Raw genomic sequence first — 15,500 nt, 5'->3', positions numbered from 1 at the left:
CTTTTGCATAGCGATTACTGTCATTCATGATTTGTCTCAGCCTACAAGGGTAGGCTACCGAAAGGGTATTCTTTTGAGATGTTTACTTAGAGCAGGGCACTTACGTTCGATTTGGTTGCTCCTGAGAAGTGGCATTCTCTTTGTTCATCGTTTGAAAGTCAGCTTCAAGCGCCTTTTCCTCTTCCTCATGTATCTCTGGTTTTATGTCTTTTTAACACTGACTTTTTTGAAATGAAGCTTCCTGTGTCTTTCCGACGCTCTCCATTACAATTTAACTAACAAAATATGGTCAAAGGTAATCAAAAATTGCAGCTATTTCAAAAATGACTTAAACCGCTCTTGTACTGTTTGGTGAAATATTGATATAACTTTGAATTAGTATTGATATTGGGTGCTGGGTATGGCACTCGTTTACAACGTGACCTTCAATTGTCCGCCGAATACAGGCATTTATTAGGGGTGCCTAAAGCATTATTACCTCTAGGTGGTCGCGATGCCCTCATTACACATTGGCTTGAGCTTTTTGAAGCTCACGGATTAAAACAAGCAAAAGATATTTTTGTAATAACCAATGAAGCCTGTTATGACTCAATCAAGCAATGGGCAACGCGACATTCCGTTCCTTTAGATCATATCGTCAGTGACGGCACAACATCAAACGAGAATAGACTAGGTGCTGTGCCTGATATCATGTTTGCTGTCAAACATTTTCATTTACTGCAAAATGATGTGCTGGTTGTGGGAGGCGATACTTTGTTTTTGCATGATTTCAGCCTCTCTCACTTTTTGGACACCTTTGAGGAAAAAAATAAAACCAGCAACGGCCGACCACTCTGTTTAGTCACCACCTATGAAGTCAGCGATGCCGATGTACATAAATTTGGTATTGTTGGGACGGATGAAAAGGGTGCAATCAGCAGTTTCCTTGAAAAGCCAGATCCATCTTCTACTACAAACCGCTCTGCATGTCCCTGCTTTTACTTATTCCATAGACAAGCTTTACCTATCATAGACGAGTTCATCCAACAATGTCAAAAAAGCAATGCACCTAAGGAGGCTTACGATGCCACTGGAAAGTGTTTAGCTTATTTATATCCTCGTTTCCCTATACAAACAATGCCGATCTCTGGTCGTATTGATGTGGGTGGTTTACAATCTTATATAGACGCAAATAGATATTTTGATTCGTTGTAACCATCAGTATATTGAAGAAATAAATTAACAAATGGCATTTAAATTGCTGTATTGATTAGAGTATGCAACAAAAGGTATTACAGTGTTTTAACGTCGTTGCAATATTTATTGAGCAATCTGCATTTTAATGTAAAAAATCTACAATTTTATAGGAATAGTTTGCGTATAACTTTAGACGGATTGAATCACCAGTTCATAAGACCGGGCTCTTTCTGTAAGTATTTTTAGCAGAGTGTTTCTGCTACCTACTCCAATCCAGGCAATCATGAAGCATAATTCTCTCATACGCTTTTTGAATTTGAAGCGGTAATCCATCTCCCATCTGCAGCGAACTGCGTTAAATATTGCTTTTGATCCTTGATCAGTGTTGTGTCCAACATCAGGTTACGCGTAGATTATTACATAATGCTAAAATAAGAGACTGCAGGTCCTTATAATGATTGGTATAATCTTAAGTGTTAGCTTTGTCAGAACAATTCTTATCGATCCAGAAGAACATTTCATCTGTATATACATCCGAGACAACATCATATGAGTAATTGGCTTGATTTAGAAATAAGATAATATAGTATTTGAGTTTATTACAAATTAGATAACTTTATTTTGCAGATCAAACAATATACATATATCTTATCTATTCAAGCTATTATCTAACTCGTTGATCCACTACTTTAACTCTTTACAGTCTGACAAGATTCATAAGGCTGAAACGTAGACATCGGCAGAATTAAGGATTAGTTTATCCTGTCCGTCACACTAGTTATAATGAAACTGCTGAAGTACGGGTTAAAGGAACCTTTAGTTAGATCAACCCACTTACCTCCTGTTACCGATCCAATCGGTCAAGGCACCGCTATAGCATGATGAACCGTGCTGTAACAATTGGGTATGTCTTTTCTTCTATCATTAGGTCATCTTCTGTTCAAGGGTCCCGATAGAAAAAGTTTTTTACAATATCCACAAATATAAATAGAAGTACTTTTTTCCTACATGGTTCTTGTCTTCATTCTTTATCTGAATATTCCATTAATAAAAGAAGATAACTTAATCTTCACATATTTCCTTTTTGTTTTCTTTCTATTGTGATTTAATTCTACCTTATACAACACATTGGGACTGTTGAATAACAATAGCATGCATAACCTGATGTAGTTTGAATCCTACCAACTCCAGTATCAATAGGAACACCATTAGCTAACCCAAATGAAATTACATTTTGGTTTTTGAATACAGTAATAGTAACAACTATCTATACCCATTATTTCAGAAGCTACAAATCTTCCAGGATTAGAAACATGGTCCATATTTCTATAAGAACCATTAGAATCATAACGAAGAGCTGGTAAATCTGTAGCTGTTGTTGTTACTGTATTTGTAGTCGTGGAAATTATTGGAATAGTTGTAGTAGAATGGCGAACATTTTTATTTTTTTATTTTTTAATATTTTTAAATAAGTTAATGAATAATATTTGCAACTAATTTGGAACTGTATATAACCATGTTAGAGCTTGTTGAAAATCACCATAACCATTAACACACCCTGTTGCAAGATTATCAGGTAAGGTTGCAAAACAAAAACATACATAACCACCGGCAACATTAAGAGTGGGACTTGACATAGTTACATTATTACTTAATGCAAAATACCATGGATACGTGTTTGGGAAATTACTAGATCCCAAACAATCATAATAACATTCATTAGGTGTTATCACTACATTGTTTCTAAGATTTAAAATTCTAGCAAATGTTTTGGGCCCTTGAGCGTCTGAACTATAACAAGTACCACTATTTTGATTATAACGTGGGACAGGGAGAGATGTTTCAATGGCTGTTGTGGTTACTGTTGTTGATGTAATTATTGTAGTAGTATCTGTTGTAGTAGTAGGTACTATTTCTGTGGTGGTTGTAGGAATGACCACTTCCGATGTAGTGGTAATAGGGACTACTTGCGTAGTGGTAGTAGGTACTATTTCTGTGGTGGTGGTAGGTATTATTTCTGTGGTGGTTGTAGGTACTATTTCTGTGGTGGTTGTAGGAATGACCACTTCTGATGTAGTGGTAATAGGAACTACTTGCGTAGTGGTGGTAGGTACTATTTCTGTGGTGGTAGTAGGAATGACCACTTCCGATGTAGTGGTAATAGGGACTACTTGCGTAGTGATGGTAGGTACTATTTCTGTGGTGGTAGTAGGAATGACCACTTCAAATGTAGTGGTAATAGGGACTACTTGCGTAGTGGTGGTAGGTACTATTTCTGTGGTGGTGGTAGGTACTATTTCTGTGGTGGTGGTAGGTACTATTTCTGTGGTGGTAGTAGGAATGACCACTTCCGATGTAGTGGTAATAGGGACTACTTGCGTAGTGGTAGTAGGAATGAAAACTTCCGATGTGGTGGTAATAGGGACTACTTGCGTAGTAGTAGCAGTAGAGGTAGTTGTCAATGTATTGGTACAATCATTGGCATTATGATCTGGGTGGGGATTACATCCTTGGAAGGCATCGCAGGTGCCGCCAATAGCGTGGTAATCGTGGATTTCAACACCGGCACCCAAGTTGAACCAAGTATAGTCCCTACCTACGACGGTACCAGCAAAGTTACCTGTAGAACCATCAATAATGTGGGCTACAAATAGAAGAGAGAATGGAGTTATTAGGCTTTTTTTAATTTTTTCTTATTTTATACATGTCTCTTGCAGAAGATTGGCTTACCTTCAGGGGCCATGGTCAAACCACCCAACTGAGAAGTAGTGGCACGGTAAACGGTGATTTCACCATCACGCAGGTAGATGCCTCGGTCGTCAACAGGGTAAATGTTCCAAACAACTTGACAAGGATTGAGACTATCAAGAGGGTTATTGGTTCGAAGGGTGAGGGTGCCACGATTGATGACAGGAATCTATGTATTGTGGAAAAGGAGGCGTTAAAAGAGGCATATGGACGAATGGCATCAAATGATCAACAGTGTTCTTTTACTTACATTAAAAACATATGTCTTATTGGGATCAATAGGTAGGAAACCGTTCCAATTACCTGCGCCTAAAAGAATATTGGAAGGGTCTGATTCCGTATTGGGGTCAGGACTACATTGCATCCCCCCACATTGGCCAAAAGTGATAACCTCGTAGTCAGGATCGGATCTGAATTGAGTAAATGCACCGTTAGGTTCGATGATAGCAGTAGGATCCATATAAGCATAGCCTTCATTGTTATCTAGGGCGGCTTCTCGAACGGCAAAGAAATCGAAATCGCCGGTGCCAAGTTGGTTAGTCACTTGAAAGCCGGCTTCTGACTCTCTAATTTGGCCCAGGGTGCCACCACCGGCGATCAAAGCGTTACCGTGGACTTGTGTATCGGAAGTAATGGCAGTTCCCCCAACAACAAGACCCATAGAACCGATGGAGGAAGGATTGTCATCACAGTTAGAGCCGTTGTTGGCGTTAACAACAGAATTGGGAGCAGTAAAATTGCCACCAACAGCGAGAGGGCCCATGATATCAGAACCACCACCCGTTTCGAAATTACCAAAGAAGATGGCATTGAAATGGCTGAACTGTAGTAGACATTATGTTAATAGATGAAATGGCATTTCATGACAAATAGGATAATCTTTTTTCTTTTTCCTTCAATACTTACAGCATCGTTATTTAATCCATAACCAGTACATGTACCAGGAGGTTGAGGTACGGGAGGAGGAGGGAAAGGACGGTTACCAGGATCAATAGGATTAGGAGGAGGGAAAGGACGGTTACCAGGATCAATAGGGTTGGGAGGAGGGAAAGGATGTATATTATGACCATGATGGGAGCCATGATGATGATGAGAAGGAGGCATCACAACACGACCTCTTGCATGTACGCTTGTGACGACCAGCAACGCTGAGAGTGCAATAGATGTAAAGCGAACCATAGTAAAATGAAAGGATGTACTTTATTTCAGTAAGTTGATGTTTGAAAATGATGAACAGAATATTCGTCAAAATCGAAAGTCAAAAGGCTCTTATTTATAGATGAAAGGGCTTGAGACGATTATAAATAGGCTTTTATTTATTAACGGAATGTCGCCACCATTTTGTGGTTTTTTTTTTTTCAGGCTTCGGGAAACGGTCTATTTCAAAATTTGATTGCTTCTTTCAATTGCAACAGACTACATTCCACCCTTTGGAGCTTATAGCAACTTGGTAGTAACGAAATGTTTAAGCAGCAAAAGGGATGAATAAGACTCTGTCTATATGATAGTGTATTTATTATGGACATCTTGAAAGCAAATAAGCGAAAGACGCTCTTATAGGGTTCCAAATATTTCCTTAATGCCCGCTGGTCCACGGAAAACATAGAGACTTGGGTTTGGAAACATATTCCATTTGTGAACGGAGAATTATCCATCTGAAAGGATTCTGCCTTTCATAATGCACACATCCAAAGAAAAAGGATCCGAATCAGGGCTCTCTTTCGTTTTATAAACAGACAATAAATGAGTTAGCAGGTGTCCAAGAGAATGGTATGGCTGCTCCCTTATACTGACAAGTTGTCCATTATCTCATGCATTTTATTTAAGCCACAATACCCCGTTCCTGTTCATAATATTACTATGCATCTCAACATGAATATATTGCAAAAAGTGGCTCGAGAATAAAGCGAACCTTCATTTTTCATATTTTTCAAATAGTTCAGAAATTTGTCATATACAGCTTTAGCAACATCAGAAGAAGATATTATACCGCTGCAATAAATATTATTTCCATATGCTATTGCTCGATTTACGCACGTTTACAAGTTGGATTATCAAAGACATTTTCGATTGGCACTCTAATAAAGAAAACAATAGTCATTTCAATAGTTGGCTGCAAGTCATGTTCTGACCTCCAATTCGCTTTAACAATCTGAAAAACAATTGGTTGTCGTACCTAAACGAATCCCCGTTGACTCCACTTCGGCTTCCAATGTGATACATGCTCTCTGAGCCACGCTTTTATTTTCCTTTTTTGATGATAATAAAATGTTTTCCCTTTCTTCCCTATATCTTTCTAAGCCGCGCATCGTGGACAAACTATGACTGATCCTATTACCAATAATGAACCAAGAACATTTACTGAAGCTGAAGTCATCGAATTACTTCGACGCGTTAAAACGGCCGAACAAAACCGAAAATCAACAAGCAAGAGAGGAGCGAGAGTTACCACTGGGAATCTCTTCCTCTTTGGACGAAATTACGAAGCAACAACATCAAGATAATTTTAAATGCTACAAGCGTGACCTTACCAAGTACCACCACGACGAGTGGACTATCGCAGAGGAGATTAATAAATCCTTCATTCCAAAGCTCAAACATTACACTGTGGACACGACTCAAGTCGTTAACGCTCACTACAAAGGAGCAGAAATCAGTAGATTACACGGAAGAGCAGCAACTGAAATCTTCGAACAACTCTCAGTTCTTAAAGCGGGAGAAATCTCAACAACAGAAGCACTCCAAATCTTGGACGAGGCCATCGAAAGTGCCAGAAGACTCGCGACTCATGCCTGGTTTCAAGCTAAACAGCATGATGAAGACGCTAAAGAATACGCCATTAGAGCACTTAAATTACCCCCCAGTCTTAAACACTTGGAAACAAAAGATTCGGGTAGCAAACGAGAAGCTTTTGATGACGAATTTATTGCCATGTACCACAAAGCCAACTATCAACAACGAATACTTAGAGCAGCTATCACCAACCCTTCCAATGGACGAGGTCGAGGAGGATATTCAAATTCCTCAAGTTGGAACAACCATCGAGGAGGAGGACGTGGCTATTTTGGCCGAGGAGGACCAAAAAACTATTTTGGAGGAAGGGGACGGGGGAACCCAACCTCCGACAACAGCAACAATCTCCCCTACAATTCTCACAGTACAACATCAACAGACCACACAACCACGAGACCTCCCAGTCAACAATAACGCAAAAATGGGTACAAGTATCACAAATCAAGGAATTATCAGCACCACAACAATTACAACAACAATTAGCGACATCGAATTACACCATTCCATCAGATGGCATACCCCCGGGCGGTCGACTTCAAAATTTTCTGAGTTATTGGAAGACAATCACAAATCACCCATGGCCCTTATCGGTGATTCAGCTTGGTTACAGGATCCAATTCATAAAGAATCCGACTCCGTGGAAGAACCAGAAAAAACAGACAATGATCGAAGATCAATTTCATATAAACGAAGCAGTTCAAAAATTTTTACATGGAGGCATAATAGAAAATCACCCGCACAAGATCGACGATTCCTCTCGAGATTCTTTACAATACAAGAGAAAACAAAGAGAAGACCGATTCTAGATTGTCAAAAACCAAATTCTTTCATACAAGTAGAACATTTCAAGATGGAAGGAGTCCCGGCTTTACGCGAATTACTCGAAAAAGACGATTATATTTGCAAAATAGATTTAAAAGATGCGTACGTAGTAGTTCCTATTCACGACGATTCCAAAGATTTTCTAAGTTTCGAAAACGAAGATGTCGTTTACCGATACAAGTCACTCGCATTCGGTCTAAGTGTAGCTCCGAGAATATTCTCCAAAATAATGCGATACGCTATCGAACCGCTCAGAAAGGAAGGCATGCGAATAATATACTACCTAGACGACATCTGCATTTTGTCAAAAGCGAAACAAGAAATGAACCAATTGACAATGAAGGTGAGACTTCATTTAGAGAAGCTGGGTTTTATTATAAACTACAAGAAAAGTATCCTCACCCCATCAAAGACTCAAGAGTTTCTCGGGTTCTCGTTCAACAGCAAGACGATGATTATATCAGTACCAACATTGAAGATTGCCAACTTAGTGAGGAGAATCAGACAGATGTTAACAACCCCAAGGAGAACATGCCGTTGGATAGCGGGTCTGCTTGGGAAGATGACATCGATGATACCGGCGATAGGCGAAGCTCTACTACACATCAGGCACCTCCAAAGGGACTTATCGAAGACATTACACTTGACACATCAGAATTGGGAAGCAACTTGCCATATATCAAACACCAGCATACAGGAATTACGTTGGTGGGAGACTCATATAACTCAGAAGAACGGATTACCAATCCAGAAGATTCCAGCAGCCAATCCAAAAACAATAATACACGTGGACGCATCGAACAGTGGATGGGGAGTCAGCTCAGACCTGATAACAGCATCAGGGTTTTGGAATCAAGACGAGGAACAGCAGTCAATAAACGTGCGAGAGCTGAAGACGATCTTGTTTGCGCTACAGTACCACGCACAAAGATGCGAAAACTCAATCATAAAAATTTACTCAGACAACAAAACAGCATTGAAATACACAACAAAATCTGGAGGGACAACATCAATGATTCTACAGGATCTAGCAATTCAAATTCAAGACTTATGCAACAAAGACAACATACAGGTCATTTATCAACACATCCCGGGGATCTTGAATACCCAAGCCGACCAGTTGAGCAGACGCAAGAAACCTTTATACGAATCAACAATTCCGAGGAAGATGTTCAACTACATACAACAGCAGTGGGGACCTTTGAAGATCGACGCATTTGCAGCTCGCCACAACAACCAATTATCAACTTATTGGAGTCTAACACCAGACCCCACAGCAGCAGCAACAGATGCCATGAGTCAAATATGGTTAGCCAAAGGAATGTACTTATACCCACCATGGAAATTAATTCCACAAGTGTTGAAGAAGATCAAGCAACAGAAATTGAAACAGGCAGTATTGATAACACCGTGGTGGCCCAGCCAATTTTGGTTTCCAATGATCATGAGAATGAAGCATGTACAACCACCGATACTGTGGAAGTTGAATCAAAGATGGACAATAGCCGCTTGGCTGTTATCAACGACTACAGGTTACAGAATGGCGTGACAGAGGAAATGCTCAGTTTTTTGAACGCAAAAACTAGAAAATCAACTCACAAAACAAACGACTATGGATGGAATCTATGGATTTCATGGTGTCAACTACAACAACCTGTGTACGAACCACTGAAATACGATGAAAAAACCGTGGTGAAATTTTTATTAGACTATAAGGATTATAGTAGTACACACTTGAATACTTTGAGATCTTCAATCGCCTCGGTTTTCTCCGTAATCCATAGTGACAAACCACCAATCGCCGAACAACCATTAATCAAAGAATTTTTCGCAGCTAAACGGAATTTGGAAGTTCGAATCCCTACGGAACAACAATCAACAACATGGGATATACATAGGCTAGTAGACTACATTAAAGAGCATTTATCACCAACAGCTGAGCTCAGTCTTGATCAACTGCAATTGAAAACAATTTTATTACTGTGCATAGCAACCATGTGGCGTCCAAGATCCGATATAGGTCGACTACAATATCGTGATATTACTTTCAAGCAAGTTGGAATGACCTCAAATATTCGTATTCATACAAGAATGCCAAAGGAAAGCCAAGTAAAATCTATTACATTGGGAAGCATTGAGGATGACGAATTGTGCCCGGTCAAGACGACTTATAAATTCATTACAAAGACAGCTAGTATGAGACAAAACTTAGCTGAAAATCATACCTTATTCCTAGCGTACATTGACTCTAATAACAAAACACCCACTTCAGTAAAACCAACTACTGTTGCAAACTGGGTAAAATCGGCCATGGAATTGGCAGGAATTAACATAAAAGAATACCAAGCACACTCGGTACGGGCAGCAGCAAGTACAAAGGCAGTGGAACTAGGACATTCTATACAAGATGTGAAGAAACATGCAAACTGGAGTCTAAACTCAAATACTTTCGAAAACTACTACTACAAACCGTCCTCTCAAACTGCAACTAGCACCAAAATTAACAATTCAATTTTTTCTTCTCCGGAGAAACGTATCACATTGGAAGCCGAAGTGGAGTCAACGGGGATTCGTTTAGGTACGACAACCAATACCCAAGTTAACGAAACGAAGGCTGAAAATGTGATACATACCCGACCCTGGTACCGCTTTTTCGGTTAACCAACAAATTTATTAGTATTACATTATCATTCATAGTTATCATTTCCCTCCCACAAAAAAAAAAAAATAAAATAAAAAAAAAAATAAAATTGAATAGTAATATAGCTTAGCTTAGAAGATATAGGGAAGAAAGGGAAAACATTTTATTATCATCAAAAAAGGAAAATAAAGCGTGGCTCAGAGAGCATGTATCACATTTTCAGCCTTCGTTTCGACAACTTGGGTATTCAGATTTACTGCCTTCCATGCACACTGAGACCAATAAGATTTCAACAGGGTACACTTCAACCTTACTGGTAATCAATACCACTATTTTCAGAAATTATTCGGACACTTCTGACTGTAAAATTTCGGGACACTAATTCAAAATGTTGCCGAAGCGAAGGCTGAAAGATTTTGATCTATTTCTTCCCCATATCTTTCAAAGTCACGTTATATGAGGTAGTTCAATTTTATTTTATTTTTCGGGAGGGTATAAATTCCAATGGCTATTTGAATAAGTTCTTTAAGTGTTGTGTCCATGAAGAGGGTGGGTGCGTTACCACATTTTCAGCCTTCGCTTCGGCAACATTTTGATTCATCGGACATGGCCGTTGACCTCACGTGTAGCTATTTAACAGTCCAAGTTTAGTAAGGTTTTTTTCCTTTTTAGTATTTGCCCTTTTTTTTTTTGGGAGATGGTTTTCTTTTTGAATCTGTATTGTTATACTATATAAAACATTTCATCTTTACTTTTTACCCTCTATGATGTCTCCATAATCACCTAAACCAAATATATGTAATTATTCACCTAAACAACAATACATATATTTCCGTATCCGTCCCATACTTATTAACAAGGTCTCAGACATGCCCTTTCCTCTGAACAAATTACTTATTTCAAAAGATATAAAAGAGACCCAAATGTTAATTTGAAATAAAAAGGATGAACATTTTTCGATAGTCTCGCTACTTAACTTAGCCTATTATAATTCTAATTGATAAGATTTACAGATATATCAGTAATAATCCAAGAGAAATATGCTGTTGGATACAACACTCTTTTATATCTTTTAAGTAATTTGTTTAGGAGGTAGTCCGAAAGTAGGTTGGGCTTTGCCAGCTGCGCTAGCAAATCCCATATAAAGAGTAAGAGACAACTTAGTAGTTACCCATGTATCTATAACTAATTCTAACCAGGCGAAGTGTGGTTGCTTTTAAAAACTATACCGATTAAACTTTTGGATGAGTTACTACTTTCTGGATAAGATCGGTTGGTCATATATGGATAGGTTAGCGGTTGTCTCTTACTCTTTATGTGGGATTTGCTAGCGCAGCGGGCAAGCCCAACTTACTTTGGACTACCTCCACAATTGTTGTATAAGGTAGAATTAAATCACAATAGAAAGAAAACAAAAAGGAAATATGTGAAGATTAAGTTATCTTCTTTTATTAATGGAATATTCAGATAAAAAATGAAGACAAGAACCATGTAGGAAAAAAGTACTTCTATTTATATTTGTGGATATTGTAAAAAACTTTTTCTATCGGGACCCTTGAACAGAAGATGACCTAATGATAGAAGAAAAGACATACCCAATTGTTACAGCACGGTTCATCATGCTATAGCGGTGCCTTGACCGATTGGATCGGTAACAGGAGGTAAGTGGGTTGATCTAACTAAAGGTTCCTTTAACCCGTACTTCAGCAGTTTCATTATAACTAGTGTGACGGACAGGATAAACTAATCCTTAATTCTGCCGATGTCTACGTTTCAGCCTTATGAATCTTGTCAGACTGTAAAGAGTTAAAGTAGTGGATCAACGAGTTAGATAATAGCTTGAATAGATAAGATATATGTATATTGTTTGATCTGCAAAATAAAGTTATCTAATTTGTAATAAACTCAAATACTATATTATCTTATTTCTAAATCAAGCCAATTACTCATATGATGTTGTCTCGGATGTATATACAGATGAAATGTTCTTCTGGATCGATAAGAATTGTTCTGACAAAGCTAACACTTAAGATTATACCAATCATTATAAGGACCTGCAGTCTCTTATTTTAGCATTATGTAATAATCTACGCGTAACCTGATGTTGGACACAACACTGATCAAGGATCAAAAGCAATATTTAACGCAGTTCGCTGCAGATGGGAGATGGATTACCGCTTCAAATTCAAAAAGCGTATGAGAGAATTATGCTTCATGATTGCCTGGATTGGAGTAGGTAGCAGAAACACTCTGCTAAAAATACTTACAGAAAGAGCCCGGTCTTATGAACTGGTGATTCAATCCGTCTAAAGTTATACGCAAACTATTCCTATAAAATTGTAGATTTTTTACATTAAAATGCAGATTGCTCAATAAATATTGCAACGACGTTAAAACACTGTAATACCTTTTGTTGCATACTCTAATCAATACAGCAATTTAAATGCCATTTGTTAATTTATTTCTTCAATATACTGATGGTTACAACGAATCAAAATATCTATTTGCGTCTATATAAGATTGTAAACCACCCACATCAATACGACCAGAGATCGGCATTGTTTGTATAGGGAAACGAGGATATAAATAAGCTAAACACTTTCCAGTGGCATCGTAAGCCTCCTTAGGTGCATTGCTTTTTTGACATTGTTGGATGAACTCGTCTATGATAGGTAAAGCTTGTCTATGGAATAAGTAAAAGCAGGGACATGCAGAGCGGTTTGTAGTAGAAGATGGATCTGGCTTTTCAAGGAAACTGCTGATTGCACCCTTTTCATCCGTCCCAACAATACCAAATTTATGTACATCGGCATCGCTGACTTCATAGGTGGTGACTAAACAGAGTGGTCGGCCGTTGCTGGTTTTATTTTTTTCCTCAAAGGTGTCCAAAAAGTGAGAGAGGCTGAAATCATGCAAAAACAAAGTATCGCCTCCCACAACCAGCACATCATTTTGCAGTAAATGAAAATGTTTGACAGCAAACATGATATCAGGCACAGCACCTAGTCTATTCTCGTTTGATGTTGTGCCGTCACTGACGATATGATCTAAAGGAACGGAATGTCGCGTTGCCCATTGCTTGATTGAGTCATAACAGGCTTCATTGGTTATTACAAAAATATCTTTTGCTTGTTTTAATCCGTGAGCTTCAAAAAGCTCAAGCCAATGTGTAATGAGGGCATCGCGACCACCTAGAGGTAATAATGCTTTAGGCACCCCTAATAAATGCCTGTATTCGGCGGACAATTGAAGGTCACGTTGTAAACGAGTGCCATACCCAGCACCCAATATCAATACTAATTCAAAGTTATATCAATATTTCACCAAACAGTACAAGAGCGGTTTAAGTCATTTTTGAAATAGCTGCAATTTTTGATTACCTTTGACCATATTTTGTTAGTTAAATTGTAATGGAGAGCGTCGGAAAGACACAGGAAGCTTCATTTCAAAAAAGTCAGTGTTAAAAAGACATAAAACCAGAGATACATGAGGAAGAGGAAAAGGCGCTTGAAGCTGACTTTCAAACGATGAACAAAGAGAATGCCACTTCTCAGGAGCAACCAAATCGAACGTAAGTGCCCTGCTCTAAGTAAACATCTCAAAAGAATACCCTTTCGGTAGCCTACCCTTGTAGGCTGAGACAAATCATGAATGACAGTAATCGCTATGCAAAAGAGGCTTTATTTTTTGAGGAAAAGGTATATTGTTTACATAAGCAAATGAAACAAAGATGTATCTGTTATGGAAAAAAGTAATTGCGTTATTCAGTGCCTGTCTTTGTACCGTTACTGTCTGCTGGAGCAAAAGCATTGGTGGTATCCATTGTCGCTGTTGCTGTGTCTAATTGATCAATAGCCCGCAAACGTCTTACGATTCGATCCATTTCTTCTTTTACCATAATCATGCTTTCTTCATGCGACGTTATCGACGTTTCTGATTGTTCAATCTTTCTGCACAAATGGCTGACCTCATCATGGACCGCTTTTACACTGTCCATTTGTTTCTGTTCTAATAGGCGGTACTCCTTTTCTAGCGTTTGAAAATCAGCACCTTGCAACATTTCGGCTTCTAATTGCTGCTGTAGTTCTTCCTGCAGTCGCATCGTTTCCAACGATGCTTTCTCCAGCTCTGCATAAGCTTCGTTTATTTTTGACTTTATTTCTTCCTTCGTTTTGTTATGCGCTTCTTGCATGGCCTTTAGCTGCTCTTTTGTTCTTATGCAATCCTGTGTAAGCTGCTTCTCAAGGTCACCCTGTTCAATTTTTGCTTGTTGAAGCTGCTCATCGAGAACTTTGAGATGGCTCATGCCTTGGCGAGCCGTTTCGATTTCATCCATATATTTTTTCACTTGTCCCTCGAAGAAAAAAGCGGTTGCTTTTGAGTTTTCAGCTTGTCTGTCTTTTCGATTGCTCATGTCAGTGAGCGTTTGTAGTTCGGTTTTCAATGAGCGGTTGGTGCGACCACTTTCTTGCGCATTCGCTTCAGCTTGTTTCGCCTGCTTTCGTGTTTGATCTAACTCGAGCTTTAATTTGTTTAGTTCATTTTCGGCGAGACTGATGTTCTGCTGTAATTCCCCAATATCGGCCCCAGTAGTCGATGTAGAGCGAACAAATGGGCGAGTTGTCGTAGTAGTAAAATCTGTTTGTGGGGACAACAAGAATGTATCGTTAATCAAAGGAGCTCTCTTTTTATTTCCCTTTTTCTCCTTGTACACAGGAATTGAATCTACTCTCGTTGCTGGGCTTTTCTTCAACTGCCATTCTCGTCATGCTGCCTCTTTTAAGACTTTTTGAACGATTAAAATTCTTTTGTTGTTGTGGAAAAAGGACGATGGGAGCTAAATTAGGAGCTTCAAATTTGCTTATATTGTAATAGGAGAGAGGAACCTAAAGATAGTAGTCTATTGGCTATAAGAAACTTGGGTATTCTACATATACAGCTCATTTACGCGTGTGCCATTCGTTGATAAACTTTTTTGGCAATGTAGCAATATCTTTGCAGTATATCAGCTTTCGTTTCTCATAAATATGTGAAGATCAATCTATAAGATTGTGAGTTGAGCTTTTGTGTATACAAGAAAGATCGATTATGGCGTAATTTTCAACCATCTTTTATCGAGGAGAAAAATAGCCTATAATTTTGTAAAGATTTGATCTAAATATAATTTCCAACGCTCTTTCTAAAGGCACTATTTGGAGACTACTGTAGCCTAATCTTCACTGTCAAATCTCAAAAAGGTATGCGTCAGACTTAGGTGATAACCCGACTTTATACCTTTTTACAAGCTCCAATAAGTTGATTTCTCTTTCTAAAAGATGGC

The 15,500-nt window shown here is 38.6% G+C and overlaps 3 protein-coding genes across 3 annotated transcripts; 1 reads left to right on the top strand and 2 right to left on the bottom strand.

Moving 5' to 3' along the window:
* Nucleotides 1–179: 179 nt before the first annotated feature.
* BDF20DRAFT_902095 (nucleotide-diphospho-sugar transferase) lies at nucleotides 180–1,371 on the top strand. Its single transcript, XM_053082847.1, has 3 exons — nucleotides 180–295; nucleotides 380–1,268; nucleotides 1,347–1,371. The coding sequence occupies exons 1-2, from the start codon at nucleotides 286–288 to the stop codon at nucleotides 1,192–1,194; spliced, it is 825 nt and encodes a 274-aa protein (XP_052930792.1). The 5' UTR covers nucleotides 180–285; the 3' UTR covers nucleotides 1,195–1,268; nucleotides 1,347–1,371.
* Nucleotides 1,372–12,484: 11,113 nt separating this feature from the next.
* On the bottom strand, nucleotides 12,485–13,676 carry BDF20DRAFT_902069 (nucleotide-diphospho-sugar transferase). Its single transcript, XM_053082846.1, has 3 exons — nucleotides 13,561–13,676; nucleotides 12,588–13,476; nucleotides 12,485–12,509 (listed from the first exon to the last, which is right to left on the bottom strand). Exons 1-2 carry the CDS (start codon nucleotides 13,568–13,570, stop codon nucleotides 12,662–12,664), a joined length of 825 nt encoding a protein of 274 aa, XP_052930791.1. The 5' UTR covers nucleotides 13,571–13,676; the 3' UTR covers nucleotides 12,485–12,509; nucleotides 12,588–12,661.
* Nucleotides 13,677–13,786: 110 nt separating this feature from the next.
* Nucleotides 13,787–15,052, bottom strand: BDF20DRAFT_902067 (uncharacterized protein). The gene is made up of 2 exons (XM_053082845.1): nucleotides 14,910–15,052; nucleotides 13,787–14,818 (listed from the first exon to the last, which is right to left on the bottom strand). The coding sequence occupies exons 1-2, from the start codon at nucleotides 14,947–14,949 to the stop codon at nucleotides 13,941–13,943; spliced, it is 918 nt and encodes a 305-aa protein (XP_052930790.1). The 5' UTR covers nucleotides 14,950–15,052; the 3' UTR covers nucleotides 13,787–13,940.
* Nucleotides 15,053–15,500: the final 448 nt, after the last annotated feature.

The sequence above is a fragment of the Mycotypha africana genome, assembly GCF_025528875.1.
Source record: "Mycotypha africana strain NRRL 2978 chromosome Unknown BDF20scaffold_18, whole genome shotgun sequence".
Classification (NCBI taxonomy): domain Eukaryota; kingdom Fungi; phylum Mucoromycota; class Mucoromycetes; order Mucorales; family Mycotyphaceae; genus Mycotypha; species Mycotypha africana.
Note: the sequence above shows the minus strand (reverse complement) of the source record. Positions and strands in the feature narration are given on the sequence as shown.

Bases quoted from the DNA above. Each gene is read 5' to 3' on its own strand.
- BDF20DRAFT_902067 (XM_053082845.1), bottom strand. From the start codon at position 14,949: ATGACGAGAATGGCAGTTGAAGAAAAGCCCAGCAACGAGA. The intron at 14,819-14,909 runs GTAGATTCAATT...CCCCACAAACAG, and splicing joins AGAAAAGCCCAGCAACGAGA to ATTTTACTACTACGACAACT.